Raw genomic sequence first — 15,154 nt, forward strand, 5'->3', positions numbered from 1 at the left:
ACAAGAACTTTTATATCGTCAATTGTATGTTTTAGAAAAACCAAATTATTTTATTTTTCTTGTTTAATTTTAGTTTAGTTACTACAATATTAATAAAACTTGATAAAACTGTACATTGTACAATCCTTATTTTTTGTTCAAATTCTTACCGATAATTAAAATGAATTCATATTATGGTAATTTGTAAGAAAATACTAAAATACTCATTGTTAGACCTTATATTACGTTGTTACTCCGAAATCTATGTTATAATTCTTGTAAGTTTTTTTATGTGCCGGTAAACTACCCTCCATTAGCCCAGATGAAAGTCGTTGCCAAGAAGTCTGGCTCGGTTTTAGTAACTTTTAATTAAAAAAATAGAGATATAAATTTCACAGTTTATATTCCTAGTCATTTACATATTATCTACGATGTATAATATAAATTAATGGAATACAATTTTCATTATGTTCGTTTTAATACGTGCGTTTATAAATAGAATTTAAGTCTCTCTGTTCCGACTTAAGCGCGTCACACACGGTGAAGATAGGTACTATAATATTTTATGTTAAGATTCTCTAATATAAAACATTATAGTATCTTAAGGTATCCGGTATCAGCGTTCTGACCATCATTTTTCTTTTTGTCATTGCGTACTAAGACCCCTGTAGAACCGCCATCCTGTTACAACGACCCGAAACACTGACACAAAATTTCGGGTTCAAAAATATGTTGTGTTAAAATGAAATTCGATGAAAATATTACTAGGCAGAAAACAATTAGGTTAAGCTTAAATTAAAATAAATCATGGAACGAAAATATTTACATTATCTTAATATTATAAATATACCTCGTGGGTGTTCCTTTAAACTGATTACAATTTAACACAATGCGATATTTGTGCGCGTAAACACAATTAGCATTATTTAAAAGGTCCTAAAAAAGCAGTATTATTCACAGATCGACCTCATCGCCACAAAAATATAAATCACGACTGGACTGAACAAAAGAGTCCGTAAATGAATACTTTTCCAATTAAATCGTGGGCTTTTTAATTAAACGAATGCTTAAAGCTCTCTGGGTATAGGACACTGCTTTCCCTAATACCAATTGACATTTTTACAGCGGTGTGAACGGTAAAAAATATTTTATTAACCAATTTAAGCTATAAGTATCGATTGGCCCTTACAGGTGATTCGGAGGACAGCTTTATGGCAGTTTTAGAGCCAATCATTTAACAGTGTTGGATGGTTATGGTGCGTTGACATTTTGATTTTTTTCGCGCGGCCTCGGAAGCGGAACTTTAGAACATTATTTATTTCGGTTGTATTTTTTCGAATGTTTACGTTTAGTGTGCCATATGAATTTTATCGCCTTTTTTGAAGTATGAAGGTGTAGATTATTTGATATATGGCAGCAGATGTTTCTTGTTAGAGATGTTAGTAAAGTTTATCATAACAAAAAACATACGAAAAAAAATGTAATAACGTTGAAAGTTAATATAACTTATTAAAGTAAAAAAAATATCACACAGCTTTTTCTCATTTTTTAATTGTACTAAAAGTTAAATCACAAAGAACTCTCATTTAAAATATATCTCAAATTTCCACACAAAGGGAAAATATCATCAATTTAAAATTACTGTTTATACGTAACAACTTTTTGGATCACATTTCAGTAACCAATAAAGTTAATTGCAGAAAGGCATGCGAAGAAATATTTTAACGAATTCGTCTGACATTGTAGGCTTTACAGCGTCTACCAGATACAGTTTTATTGGTAATAAAGGCCCCATTAGAGGCCCTGTTATCGAAAATATAAAAATTTTCTAATAAAGTTCCATAGGCAGGCGTAGCAAACGATTAATTTGTAGAAGAATTTACCATTAGAGCTTGTCTCAGAAAAAAATTACTTGTATAACTAATTTACTTTTGTAGCGTATTTATTTTTGTATTTATTTAATTGATGTGTGTATGCTAGAACTACGACGTATCGTAAGACGTAGCGCTTACGTAAGTTTATATGTATGTAGAGTTTCGTAGGGCCCCAACCATTATGTTGCCCCCGTTGCGCATTTCGCATCTGACCCCACTTGAAATTAACGAACTCTTTTAAACTCGAACAGTTCGTATGCGCGCACAGCAACGCATTAATAATTGTTTATTGCGGCGGGACCGTGACGTGAATATCTCAAATTAATTAACAATCAACGGATTGCGGAGATATTTTGTTAAAACTCCTTGTTTGGTGTAACTGTTTGTTTATATTGTAAAATGCATATGTATAAACCTGAGTGAGTGTATATAGTTTTGTTTTCCATACATTGATATAAAGTGATGCGAAACTAATTCTGGAATTAATAATAAAATATTAATTCTGATAACATTCTCTATATATTCATTCACCTTACAAGAATACTATTGAATTCGATATATTTAATGTAATTAATATGTTTTCTACCTACCACTAAGTTTAAATCAAGCAATTCTATCAATCAGGCTCATTTAGGCGTCTAATTACACGTAAATTAACAAAACACCCCAGTCGACAACAGAATTAATATACATTTGAATTACTACCAAAATTACTTGCCAATTACGGGCTACTTCTCATTTATAAAGTTCAGGTTTTGAATGGAACTCAACTTGTTTCATTTTAGCATTGAGAGCGCTTGCCCTATTGTGCAAGTCTAATGGTTCGTGGGGTATAAAGCGCTTTACGCGCTTTCAAAGTCATCGCGCATGCGTATTGTTTAATGTCCTCTCTCGATGACGCCCACGAAACGATTTTTAATAGTAAGTTTGCATGTGTGCGGTGTGTGGAAGTGTGCCGAAATGGGCTTCGTCACATTGGCATGAATGAGAGAGAGGTACGATCAATATTTTGAGGTTCGCGAGCAGAGGGTCTTATGAAATTTTTAGTAGTTCCATAATGCGCCTGTGTCGTGTAATTAAATCTGCGTTCGCGCCATGACCGTCAAAAGATTATACGGACACAGATTATATAAAAAGTTACAGAGTAAAAATAAAAGTAGATGATCTTTAAAAATAATCAGATTTACGATTATTTACTGTGGGCATATTCGTTTTCCATTTTCGTTATAAATATATAAATACATATGTATTTATACAAAGTTACAAATACATATATTATAGTCGTGTAATAATTAAATCATAGTAGGTACTTACTGCTGCATAAAATCCAAGGTAATGTCTATTAAATTATTTGTAAAAAATCTAACACATATTTTACCAACTATTTCTCTTTACACATCGATCTAATTCTATGCTACATGGACATTGAGTACAATGCGTTTGTAAAAGAAAAACAAGAAATAGGCCAAATAATGAGGACAGTGCAAGCAATGACTGGGCTTACGACACAACGAACAAAGCATTCGGGCCACCACCACACGAAACTACGAAATTGCTCCGTATTTCAAAAATACAACGCTTTTGTTGTTGTTTTTTTTTTAAATTTAGGTAATAATACTCAACTGATGATAATAGACATGTCCTTATTACAGAAAATTTTACAGTATAACTACACATTCTAAAATGAATTCTGAAACTAAAACGTGTATTTCAAAAGAATTAAATTTGTAATTTTCTACGTAAATTTTCGTGTGGTAGCGGACGATAAGAATAAGAAGATTATAGATAACATGTAAGTATATGAAACGTTTAAGGCGATAAACAAAAAATTAACAAATAAAAACAAGAGATAGTGCGAAGTGACCTTTGAAAATGTTTAAATCATAAATCATAATAAAACAGAGCAAATTAACGGACAGAATAAACGAAACGAAACGTGAATTTAATTCCAATGAATCATTTTGTTTTGGGAGAATTGAGCTAAGCTCGAGATTAATTAAAATCTGTAATTTAGGCTTCGAATGAGTGGATTTCATTCATCAACATCTCCCTTGAGATGTCTTTATTGTTATAATAACTTTTGATTCGACAAGTGACTTCAAACACAACTCTACGTCACGGCTTTGGAATTGATAAATTCAAATGAAATCCAATCTTATTACTTACACTCAATGATTAATTTTTCAGCCAATTTGATAACTGAAAATAACTTCATAAATTAATTAATACAACAACCATTCCTATAGTTTTATACTGGAGTACCTTAGAGTCCCTCGCCTAGAGGTTAGACTCACCTGAAACTGAAGAATGTCATTTTTATTCATTTATTAATAACATGAGAAGTGAAAAATACCTACAACAAAAAGTGAAAGAAAATTAAAATTCTGTGTTTAGTATGTGTACTTTTTTAAATCTTCGTCCTACTTGAAAATATTTCAATCTTGAAACATAGTGTAATTAGACTATAGAACCTTTTTTAATGTGTTGTCATTTGTTGAAAAAAATTCTTAATAAGACGAAACTTTGCAAAATGTGCTTTTGGATCGACTAATTTGCCAAATTAGATAACTAAGTAGCATAATATAAACCATCTCTATTTCATAATATCAACTAACAAACAAAACAACGTCAAAATGATGACATAATATATATATATAAAAAAAACAATATTGAAGCTGGAAAATGTTTGTGAATATTACTTCAATAAAAATGGCACCGAAATTATGATAATGCTTAACCAAATAATATCTGCCTCCCGAAAAATAGGCCAATAAGTCAGCCAATGATTCGACGTTTATATTCGCTGTACGGTTTGATATAAGAATTCATCCCAGATTGATCACCCTCTATGCAAATACACGGTGATAGATATTGCCAGGGGTTCCGTTTGGCGATGTGTCGAAATTAATGTTTTTCCACGTTGCCTTCACGGAAATCTAGTCATTTTTCATGTTAATATCGTGCAAGTGCTTTTTTATGACACCAAATTTCATACCAAAACATTCAATTATATGGCGTGCATCTGTTATATTAGAAGTGACAGTGAAGCATCGTTGGCCCGGTAATCAAATTTATAAAACCGAAAAGGACAACACATTAAAATAACTATAACATGAAAATAGAAGAGGTTTAGAAAATCTCTTTGAACGGGTTTGTGCTGTTTTTACAGTGCAAATGTTTGAACATGTAGGTGAAAGGAATTTGATAAGCGCTGAAAAACTGTAAAAATAAAAACAATTTGTATGCTCCCTGTTCACGGCATAGAATTTTGGATCATTACTTTGATGTGGCTTTAAAAAGAAATAGATATTTTTTGTTAAAAAGTTCGGTGAAAACTGATAAGATTTTCTTTGATCCGAAGATTTTTTAACGTTTTTTTTATGAATGCGATTGAATGCAAAATTTACTTCAAACGTATCATATCATCGTATTGTAGAGTATCTTCAAACGCAAGCAATTTCTTCATAATTATATTTATTATTAACTTAACTTTAATTTTAGAGTTTAGATATGTACATGATCGTTTTAATGAACATTGTATTTTGGCAAGTCTTAAAATGTAGTAACGTCGTCGAACGATAAACTTATACAAAATACTAAAAATTAGTTATATTAGCCACGTATACGATTACCGTGACCAAAGTGAAGAGAGGGTATGATTAGATCCAATCGTATTACGGTTTCGCTGACCAAGCGGTGGTGGTAATCAACCCACTCTGGAATTAATCGATGTTATTGACTTTGGATTAATTAAAGGTTAGCAATCGATGAGCCAATCACATGGGATAGCGTTTTAATTCGAGCTATGGTCTATGACTTTTATTGCTCTGCGATTAGTAGTTTATTTTGTGAATTTTGTTCATCTGATAATAATATCTGTAGTTGTTGTTGAAGTAAATTGGAATATGTTGTTTTGTATTAAATAATTTACATAATGAAAAGTAGTTTTTATTTAATTCTCATTAAATCGCCAAATAAGTTACTTAGAAGAGTTAACCGTGTGTTGATGCAAAAGTTTTATTATATTAATAAAAAATATCTTAACTCATTTAATTACGGCAGTTACGAGCTGAAATGAAATAAAGTACAACTGAATTTCTAACAATCGCAAAAAACTTTTGCTAGTTACAAATTCATTAAAACTTTTAAAAAGACTCGCAGTGGACCTTGTGCTAAGACAATTATTTTTTTATATTTGTACGCGGATATCTTATAATATTCTGTGTATATTTCGTTATTTATCAATAGGCAAAATATTTTTTTTAATATCGAAATTGTAGACAAATAAATATGCTTTTTTTCTAGCTACAAGTTAGTTAACTTATTTAACAGTAAATTTTCTAAGTTTACGAAACGTTACGAACTTTCTTTAGTGTAGGTACTAAACTTCAAACAACTAAGGAACCATTTAAAATAATACTGACAAAAGTTTAAAACGTTAATTCAAATATGGAATTCTTAATCTCATTATCTTTAGGGTGCTCTATCTAATTTAAACACACATAGAACAAAAAAGCTAATAGAACAAAGATGTTAAATAATCAGCTCACGCTACAAAAAGTGAAGCGATTCGTTATCTCCAATTGAATTTTTTCATTAATTATGCGACTCTTGATGGTTCAGTTTTCCTTTTATTTCCAACCCTGTTTTTACAAGCAGCTCATTTCGCTCTACTATTTTAATATATTAAACATTGAACAAAGAGAACGTTTAGTACAATAGAGGTTCACTAACTGCAATTCAGTGCTAATATTCTTCTAAGTTTCCAGAACGACACTACAATAATAAACATCTAAATGCACGGTTATTTGAACAAAGAAATATCTTTTAGAAATTGTAAAAAAAATATGTTTTAATTTATTGGTAACCGTAGATAATAATATCTAGAATGAATATTTATGATTTATTCTAGTTGAAATGGAGGTCAACACCAGCGGTCCCATTGATTGGTTATGTGCCAAGGGTCAACAGTAATTGATTAAGTTGGCAACACAGGCGCGCCATCTGTCGGATATTGTTGCATGACTCGTGCCATGGTGCGGTCACAAAGTTTTGGGCCACAGACTATAACATAAAAACTAAATTAATTAATTCATCAATGACATTTACGGAATGTTGCAGTCGAATTGTGATTATTATTTCAGGGGAATGTTTATAATCGTTTCAACGAAATCCCTTTTCATTTATTTCATCAATTCAAATTAGTAGTGCAATTTCTCCCTAGCTTAATCGCAGTAGTATTTCCGGAACATTTTAGTGATAGGTTGTAAATCCGGGATATCTAATGCAAATAAGTCCTTCAGTTTAATGCATATAAAGCAATCAGACCGATATAAATCAGGGAGGATTACAGTTGTAAGAAAGCTGATAAACTAAGGGTTTCGTGATAAATGATTTTATGATGCTGATTGGTTTAACTGATTGCAAAGTACGGTATTACAAACGTGACGCACTTTGTTACTTATATTTTTAAATACATTTTACTCATAATAACCGATACAATATCCTTTTAAATGATATTTTTGAAATATCAAAGAAAAATTTAACGATCAAATTCAAATTGTCTTTTGTCACTGCTGAAAGTTTGTATTATAGCTCATTTACATTTCAATCCCTTCATTGTGAGAAAAGGTTCTCTTGAAATAAGAGGATACCAATTTAGTTGAATTTTAGAAATAATACCGACGGATTCCACTTCAAATTCAAGTGATGTTAAGAATATTTGACTCCTATTATAAGTAATCCTCAAGATATTGATATTCTTCTTTATTTATGATATAATACTTCTTAAGGTAATACATAATTAAAGGACGATTAACTAAAACGTTACGACTTTATTACGATCTGGCAACTTTATCGTCGTCCTGCTAATTTTGTACGACTTCGTAATGAATAAATTATGCCATTATTAAGCCTAAAAGTAGCTAGCTTAAATCAATAAAGTAATCAAGTAGCATCAAAGGAGCTACGTTAAATTATTCCGCTGTTAGAATCGTTAAATATTTCAACAATCAGTCTCAAGTGCGAATGCAAACTTCTATCGGGCAATTAGCGCCATTTGCAATTCCAAATTCACCGTCGTTAACGATAGAAAAACTGGCCGACGAAAAATTAAGAAGTACCTATCTAAAGAGTAAATATAAACGATCTGGCAACTCAAAAAGAGTAAAAAAAAAAACTTAAATTGTGATTTGAAGATGGAATATTCTATGGTTCTACGTTTAAATTTTAAACGCTACGTCTAATTACGTTTATTTTCAGCGAAGAAGTCTTTATTCCGTTTTTGCGGAAAAGTTGAGTGTTGTTTTATTCTTTCCGCGAGGTTTTATTAATGTTTTATAACTTTAAAATTCGTTTCAATCCTTTGCAAACAATTGGAGAGCTGCCCGCCAGACGTACCTGTAACAAACAAAATTAAATATGCTTAATGCGTTTTATGAATTGTTAAGGTTTAACGATGGCATATAAATTATAATCTTTGAATTATTACTTATATAAGCGATAAAATAAGAAGTACATTAACACTGTGCAATGCAAGTGATTTTAGCATTACAAAAATAAAAATAAAAATCTGAAAGTTATTCAAATTTCAAAGTATATATTTAATTTAGGAATATTTTTAAATAAAGTTTTCGGTACATAGAGCTAACGACTGCAGTGACCGCAGAGGCTACGCAGGACAAATTTAGCTGCAAACAACGGACATGAATAAATGCTTGCAATTAGCCAAGGTTCGTACTATCTGCAGCTTTTCGCTAACCATTAATAAACGGTAAACCTAAATGTTTATTTCTCTATTTTACAGATGTTTCTAAGTTAATAAATCTTGTACTATCTAATGAGACAAAAACATACGTAAATAAAACTTAGTTCTATATCTCATTATTAAAAACCTTACATTATTTATACAATTCAGTAATTAACACATCCATTAAACGCACATAATACGCATTATTCACAAAGACAAATAAATTCTCAAAGTAATAATTTTTAAATATGGCCGTAACGCCTTAACTGCTGTTATTGCTTTCGCTTCGTAATTAGTTAAACGTTGGAAAATTCGTACATTCAATATAAGCTTATAAGTACACCGTGATAAGGGTTATAAAAACAACGCCTTTACAATAGAACAATGGAAAAGTTACCTAACTGCTCAGAAATTGGGTGCATTATTGCTTGAATGTAATGAATAGTGACGTATTCAAAATGTATATTAGCGGATTAAAGTCCAGTATTAATAGTCAAATGTCGTGATGTAAATAAATGACTGGGGGTGTGTTTTTAATTTTCACATCTGTCGCACTTGCGGGTTCAAATAGCGGGGTTATAAGGTCACTGGGATGCTTTTGAATCACGATTATCGTAATACGCATTGTATAAGTTCATTCAAAACGAATTTAGTTTAATACGAAGCACTTATATTGATTGATTTGCTTATTTCATTAGGCGGTTTAAGGGCGAATTTGAACGTGATCAGCTTAATAAAAAGCTTTTTAAAATTTTCGTTTATTTTTTATGTCTATGGGCTTATAGGGCTATATGATTGCAATAAACTAATTTAATTCAATTGTATTCATATTATGCATTATCTATGCAAGGTGCGTAGAAAGATAGGTCAGAAGCAAGCTTTGGCAAATTAAAGCAACAATAAGAATAGATTTAGAATAAACTTTGATTATTATTTTTAAAAACATATATTTTCACAAAATGCATCACAAAGCAAGAAACGATACATGTAGGTTGTACTTGTCTTTTAAAATCATACATAGAGTTGAACATAGAGTTTATAAACGTTTACAATTTATCATTCCTAAAAGATTATATAAAGTTTTGTTAGCATCGCCATGCTTGATGAAATTATACAGCAATATACAATTTGTTCAAACCTGCCAAGCTCTGTCCGAGAAAGACCGCAATGCGCTTGCTAATTCAATAACCCGACCGCGGCTGACTAAAAATACCTTACATTTCCTTGATTTTTAGATCGTTTCATATCAGTATGATGCAATTAAACCGAGACGAGTGAAAATTGATATAATTTCAACTATTTGTCTATCTAATTACCAGCTCTAACGTCTATTTTATGTCATTGAAATTTTAAACGTAAACAAATTTATTTATTAGGAAATAATTTAGTGGAATAATTTAAGACGATAAATATTTAATTTATGATTATTACAACGGATTGGATCACAACGGATTGGATCTTTTTATAGTATTTAGCTCTGTTTTTATTAAGTTCGAATAATGATTGGCTTGGCTATAAATTATAATAAAAATTAGAAGACTTAATCAATACAATTATTTCATTCTGTCATCAATATCTGGCATACTTAGTAACAGGTATAATTACTTACAATAAAAATTATTTTCAAAGTATGTAAATGTTAAGTACTGAAAGAACTTACACAAGACAATAGAATAAAATAAGTTCGTAGACATACATATTTGAAACTAACAAGTAACCTTCAATATTCATATAAAAGGAAATTGTGTTCTTGTAAAAATGACTATTTAAAATCGTTCACAAAGCGAACAATGGTTTTGTTATTCCAATAAAATTCACTTACGAAATGGAAAAACACTTCGGTAAAGTTTTTGATTTGAAAACTTTTATCGAATACTTCTGAGCGTAAACAGACAATGTTATTCAATCTATTTATTGCCTGTATTGTTTCGTTGATTCTAACCTTGGCTGTTACCTACAATCAAATATATATATCTGGGTATCTAAAAGTAACTATTTCTTTGGCTTTACTTAAGTTTGCATAAACCGGTCAACATTCCTGGCTCTGAACGGCCTATCTATAGCTGAAATGTTTGTTTGAACGCGCTAACCTCTGGAACTACTGGTTGATTTGAAAAATTCTTTCGGTGTTAGATAGCCCATTTATCGAGGAAGGCTATAGGGTATATAGATACTATATATCATTACGATAAGACCAACAGGAGCTGAGCCACTCGGGTCAAACCGCGAAGCGCAGCTAGTATATTCATATGAGCTATGAATAAATTGATTTTGATATAACACGAACACAACAAAACGTGGAGAACGTTATTGCGTTATATAAACACTGTATCTCTGTAATCGTATCAATATAAACTATTAACTAATAGTAAACTATAAACTAGATCAATCCATTTTTACGCAAAAAACGAGAGCATTTTTCGATATTGTAAATAATTTTTTATCATACATTTTGTAATTAAAGTTACAAAATTTATCTACTAAACAAAAAACTTAAACTTAAGTTATTAGATAAGACATATTTGGAATGCCTTTTGGAATCCTCATAGTTCATGAAAATTTTTCTTTTAATATTGTATCGACGGACAAAATCAGTATCTACACAGAAGAATCAATACATTCTATTATTATGTCTAATTGCTTACTAACTATGAGTTTTAGTTACAGTTTTATAAATTTACAAAAATTACAGCGTCATTGAAAAAATATCGTATTTTGTACGATAAAAAACACCATTAAATATGATTTGCAGCTTCAAATTCGGAATTTATTTAGACGATGACAGAATACATTTAAGCATTACCCAAACGATAAATATTTATCCCTGTTAAAATGCCATTCTTATAACTTTATAAAGATAAAATTTCGCAGGGAAGTTGGGAAAATTCCATAATTTCCTCTCACGGGAATCACGCATTGTGTGCCCCGGGGTAATGAAGCGAAAACGTCGAACATGACAGAAGGAGACTGTTGCTGAGTAACGCAGAAATTGTTAAAAAATTCACATTATCCCTGCCGTACCATGATGTCTTAAAAAAGACGGTATTCGAGCACACGTGTCAGAAGTGAAACTTCTTTGGCAAGATTCAAAGATACCAAAATCATCGCCTTACTCCATGGCGTGACGGTATTGCCGTTACATGCCCTTGAAATTATACTCTTAACGCACCTAAAGAAGTTTCACTTTAATAGTACTTTTTCCAGCATGTAGGTAGTCTAACGCCGTCACTTTCACATATTGGAAGTAATACTGCTATTAGACATCATGGTAATCACCTCGGTCATTTGTATACGCTAAACGTTCGTAACGATACTTGGAATGTTTTCGTAAACTCCCGATAGGTGCTCTTGGAATATTAGCTGCATATTTGGCCAGATATCCAATGCTATGCGCATAGACGATCGCCACACATTTGGGTAAATGTTTGTATGTGATGACTCATGATAAACTTACACAAGCCGCGAAAGAGTTGAGAGTAATTATACCATATTAAACAACTTGCATATTGAATGTATTTACAATAACAGTATATACGAAAATATGAGTGTAAATTTTATAAGAATAATTAATACGTCTTAAAGACATTTAATTCATTCATATCCACAACAAGCAGAAAACCAAAAAGAAATCACTCTAATTTCATAATCTAAAGCCGAGGTAACGATCTCATAAGTACATTTATATTCTTAGCAAATCCCTAGATAAGTATTCAAATTATTAGCAGTGAAATAAGACATGTAAACAGTAAATACGGGCGCCATTAGAGACGGTTGGCACAAATTTGCATTAAGATTAACGTTCGCCCAACCCGCACCTATATACTGCAGCGTACTCGTTGGATTTTGTGCTTAATTAATTTGGGGTTATTACCTCTATTTCACGATAAATAGTGGGATCATTTGAACACGTCTGTAAAAGCTTACGGTTATCTCTCACACGATATTCTAGGTAATGCGTACATTCATTTATGGAAGGAGTTTAGGATAAAAATTATAATATGAAATTTCAATATATAAAAAAATTGTGCATTATCCCAATAAGGATTTTTTAAGCATTAAGTTAAGTTGCAAATAATGAAATAGATTGATAAATATACCTATATTCAGGCTTTCTATTAAAGCATTACCTGTACATATATTTCGGTCGAGGTTAATAAACTCGCTCATCACAAAGCAATTCTATGATATACTTATGTGACTTGGCAAATTAAAAATAGAAATTTAAATTTAATGGATATCATATCTGGACATAAATTAATAATATTTTTTTTTATATAAGTGTATCTATAAGTGTTGTGGGATATAATATTGTATAATGTAGTTTATAATATACTAGCTTTCCCCCCGCAGCTTCGTCCGCGCACTCAAAGAAAAACCCGCATAGTTCCCGTTCCCGTGGGATTTCCGGGATTGCGTCATTTTCCCGGGATAAAAAGTAGCCTATGTCCTTTCTCGGGTATCAAAATATTTCCATACCAAATTTCATGAAAATTGGTTCAGTAGTTTAGGCGTGATTGAGTAACAGACAGACAGACAGAGTTACTTTCGCATTTATAATATTAGTATGGATTTGCACGCTCAACTACGAGCAGAATGTTTAAGGATCTATATTATCTGTATCTACAAAACATCTTTATTCTACATTCTGTACATACATCTTGTTAGGAGTATTCTAGAGACGAATTCCGTTGTCTGGAGTCCCTACGAGAAAAAATATATCCTTATGTTGGAGCAGGTGCAAAAGAAATTCTTAAGGTCCTTGTATGCAAGAAGTTATAATTATTACCCATATCTGTATCCCACAAAATTCTTGCTGGGTAGTTTGGGTTATAACTCGCTGGAACTTCGTAGAAGTCTATCAACTGTTAAATTTGCTCTTAACGTTTTATACAATAAAATAGATTCTAATGATTTATTAGAAATGCTCTTACGGCTAAATGTGCCTGATAATTATACACGGGCTCGAAGCCACCAACTGTTAGCTGCTTGGCGCACACGCACGGTTCAACGCCAGCAGTCTCCGGTGCCTCGCATGCTTTCGCTGCTGAACTCAATCCTCAATTCTGCACCAGTATATGATTTGTTTGTGTCAGGGATGGGAATGATAGGTGAAGAATGTAAGAGGTACCTAGAACTAAGGTTATAGTGATAAGTTTAGAATTAATAATCGCTCCTTGCCGATTTCGGCTACAGCGACTGCTATGTGTCGTCGTTAAGGTGGGTCAACAATGCCCTGTCGTGCGCTCGGAGATGGCTAATGTAGCCAATTTTAGCGAGGAATGTGCGGTCACATTTAGGGCAGGTCAAAACACCTCCTTGATAATTATAATAAATTGCCACAGGTGGTCGGGCTTTGAGCTCATCGCGTTTGGCATCCAGATCCCTGCAACGATCTTCCTCGAAAGCATTGATGTTTTGCTTTAACAGGTGTCTCCACTTTGAGCGATCATCAGCCAGAGATTCCCATCTGGAGGAATCGATGCCACATTTTTTCATGTGCCGCTTTAACACGTCCTTGTACCGTAGCAGTTGCCCTCCGTGTTTACGTTTGCCTTCCTGTAGCTCACAGTAGAAGATACGCTTAGCTATCCTTTCTTCAGGCATTCGGAGTACATGGCCACACCAACGTAATTGTCGTTGCATGAGAACCGCTTCTATACCGGCGGTGTTAGCGCGGCGAAGTATTTCTGTATTTCTGACTCGGTCAGACCATTTAACACCTAGTATATCTCGAAGGCACTGCAAATGGAAGCGATCAAGAATGCGTATGTGTTTACGATAGAGGCACCAAGTCTCCGATGCATATAGAAGATTGGGCAATACTATAGCCTTATAGACTGACACTTTTGTCGCCACTTTCAGATCATGAGAGCAAAGTACCTTCCGTCTCAGCTTACCAAAAGCAGCCGACGCCGCGTTAATTCTAGCATTTATTTCGCATTCAAGGTCGCACGTCGAAGATATGATACTACCCAGGTACTTAAACTTCCCTACCGGCTTCAGGACATCTTGGTGGAGGCAGATATTCAATGGTCGGTTCACTGAACCCGATGACATTACTTCGGTTTTTCGGACGTTAATCTTGAGACCGAATTTGTTGCATGACTCACCAAGACCAGTCATGAGCCTTTGAAGAGAGTCAGAAGAGTCCGTTATAAAGCACAAGTCATCCGCATACATAATTTCAGTTATTATGGTATGAGAGACTTTAGTACGAGCACGCAGTCTGTCCAAATTGAAGAGCTTCCCATCCGTTCGAAACCTAATCCTTACTCCTACAGAAGCCATTTCGATGCAGTCCTTAATTACGACTGCAAAGTAGATTGCAAATAGTGTTGGTGCAAGAACACAACCCTGTTTAACACCACAGCTAACAGAAAAGTAATCTGATTGCTCTCCACCAACAGCGACGCAACATCTCATGTCGTCGTGAAAGAGCCTTATCATTCGAAGAAACTTCTCTGGGCAACCTACTTTTTTCAGTACTATCCATAGAGCCTTACGAGGAACACTGTCAAATGCCTTCTCTAAGTCAACAAAAGAGAGAAACAAT

The 15,154-nt window shown here is 32.7% G+C and overlaps 1 protein-coding gene across 2 annotated transcripts in view; it reads right to left on the reverse strand.

Annotated features, from left to right (window-relative positions):
- The window catches only part of LOC123698986 (semaphorin-1A), a 234,839-nt gene that overhangs the window by 62,212 nt on the left and 157,473 nt on the right, over positions 1-15,154 (reverse strand). For both annotated transcript variants that reach the window (XM_045645831.1, XM_045645830.1), the window contains exon 2: positions 4,148-4,153. In XM_045645831.1, coding sequence (XP_045501787.1) covers positions 4,148-4,153 — 6 coding nt within the window. The remainder of the gene's footprint in view (positions 1-4,147; positions 4,154-15,154) is intronic.

Source organism: Colias croceus, chromosome 17 (assembly GCF_905220415.1).
Source record: "Colias croceus chromosome 17, ilColCroc2.1".
Classification (NCBI taxonomy): Eukaryota; Metazoa; Arthropoda; class Insecta; order Lepidoptera; family Pieridae; genus Colias; species Colias croceus.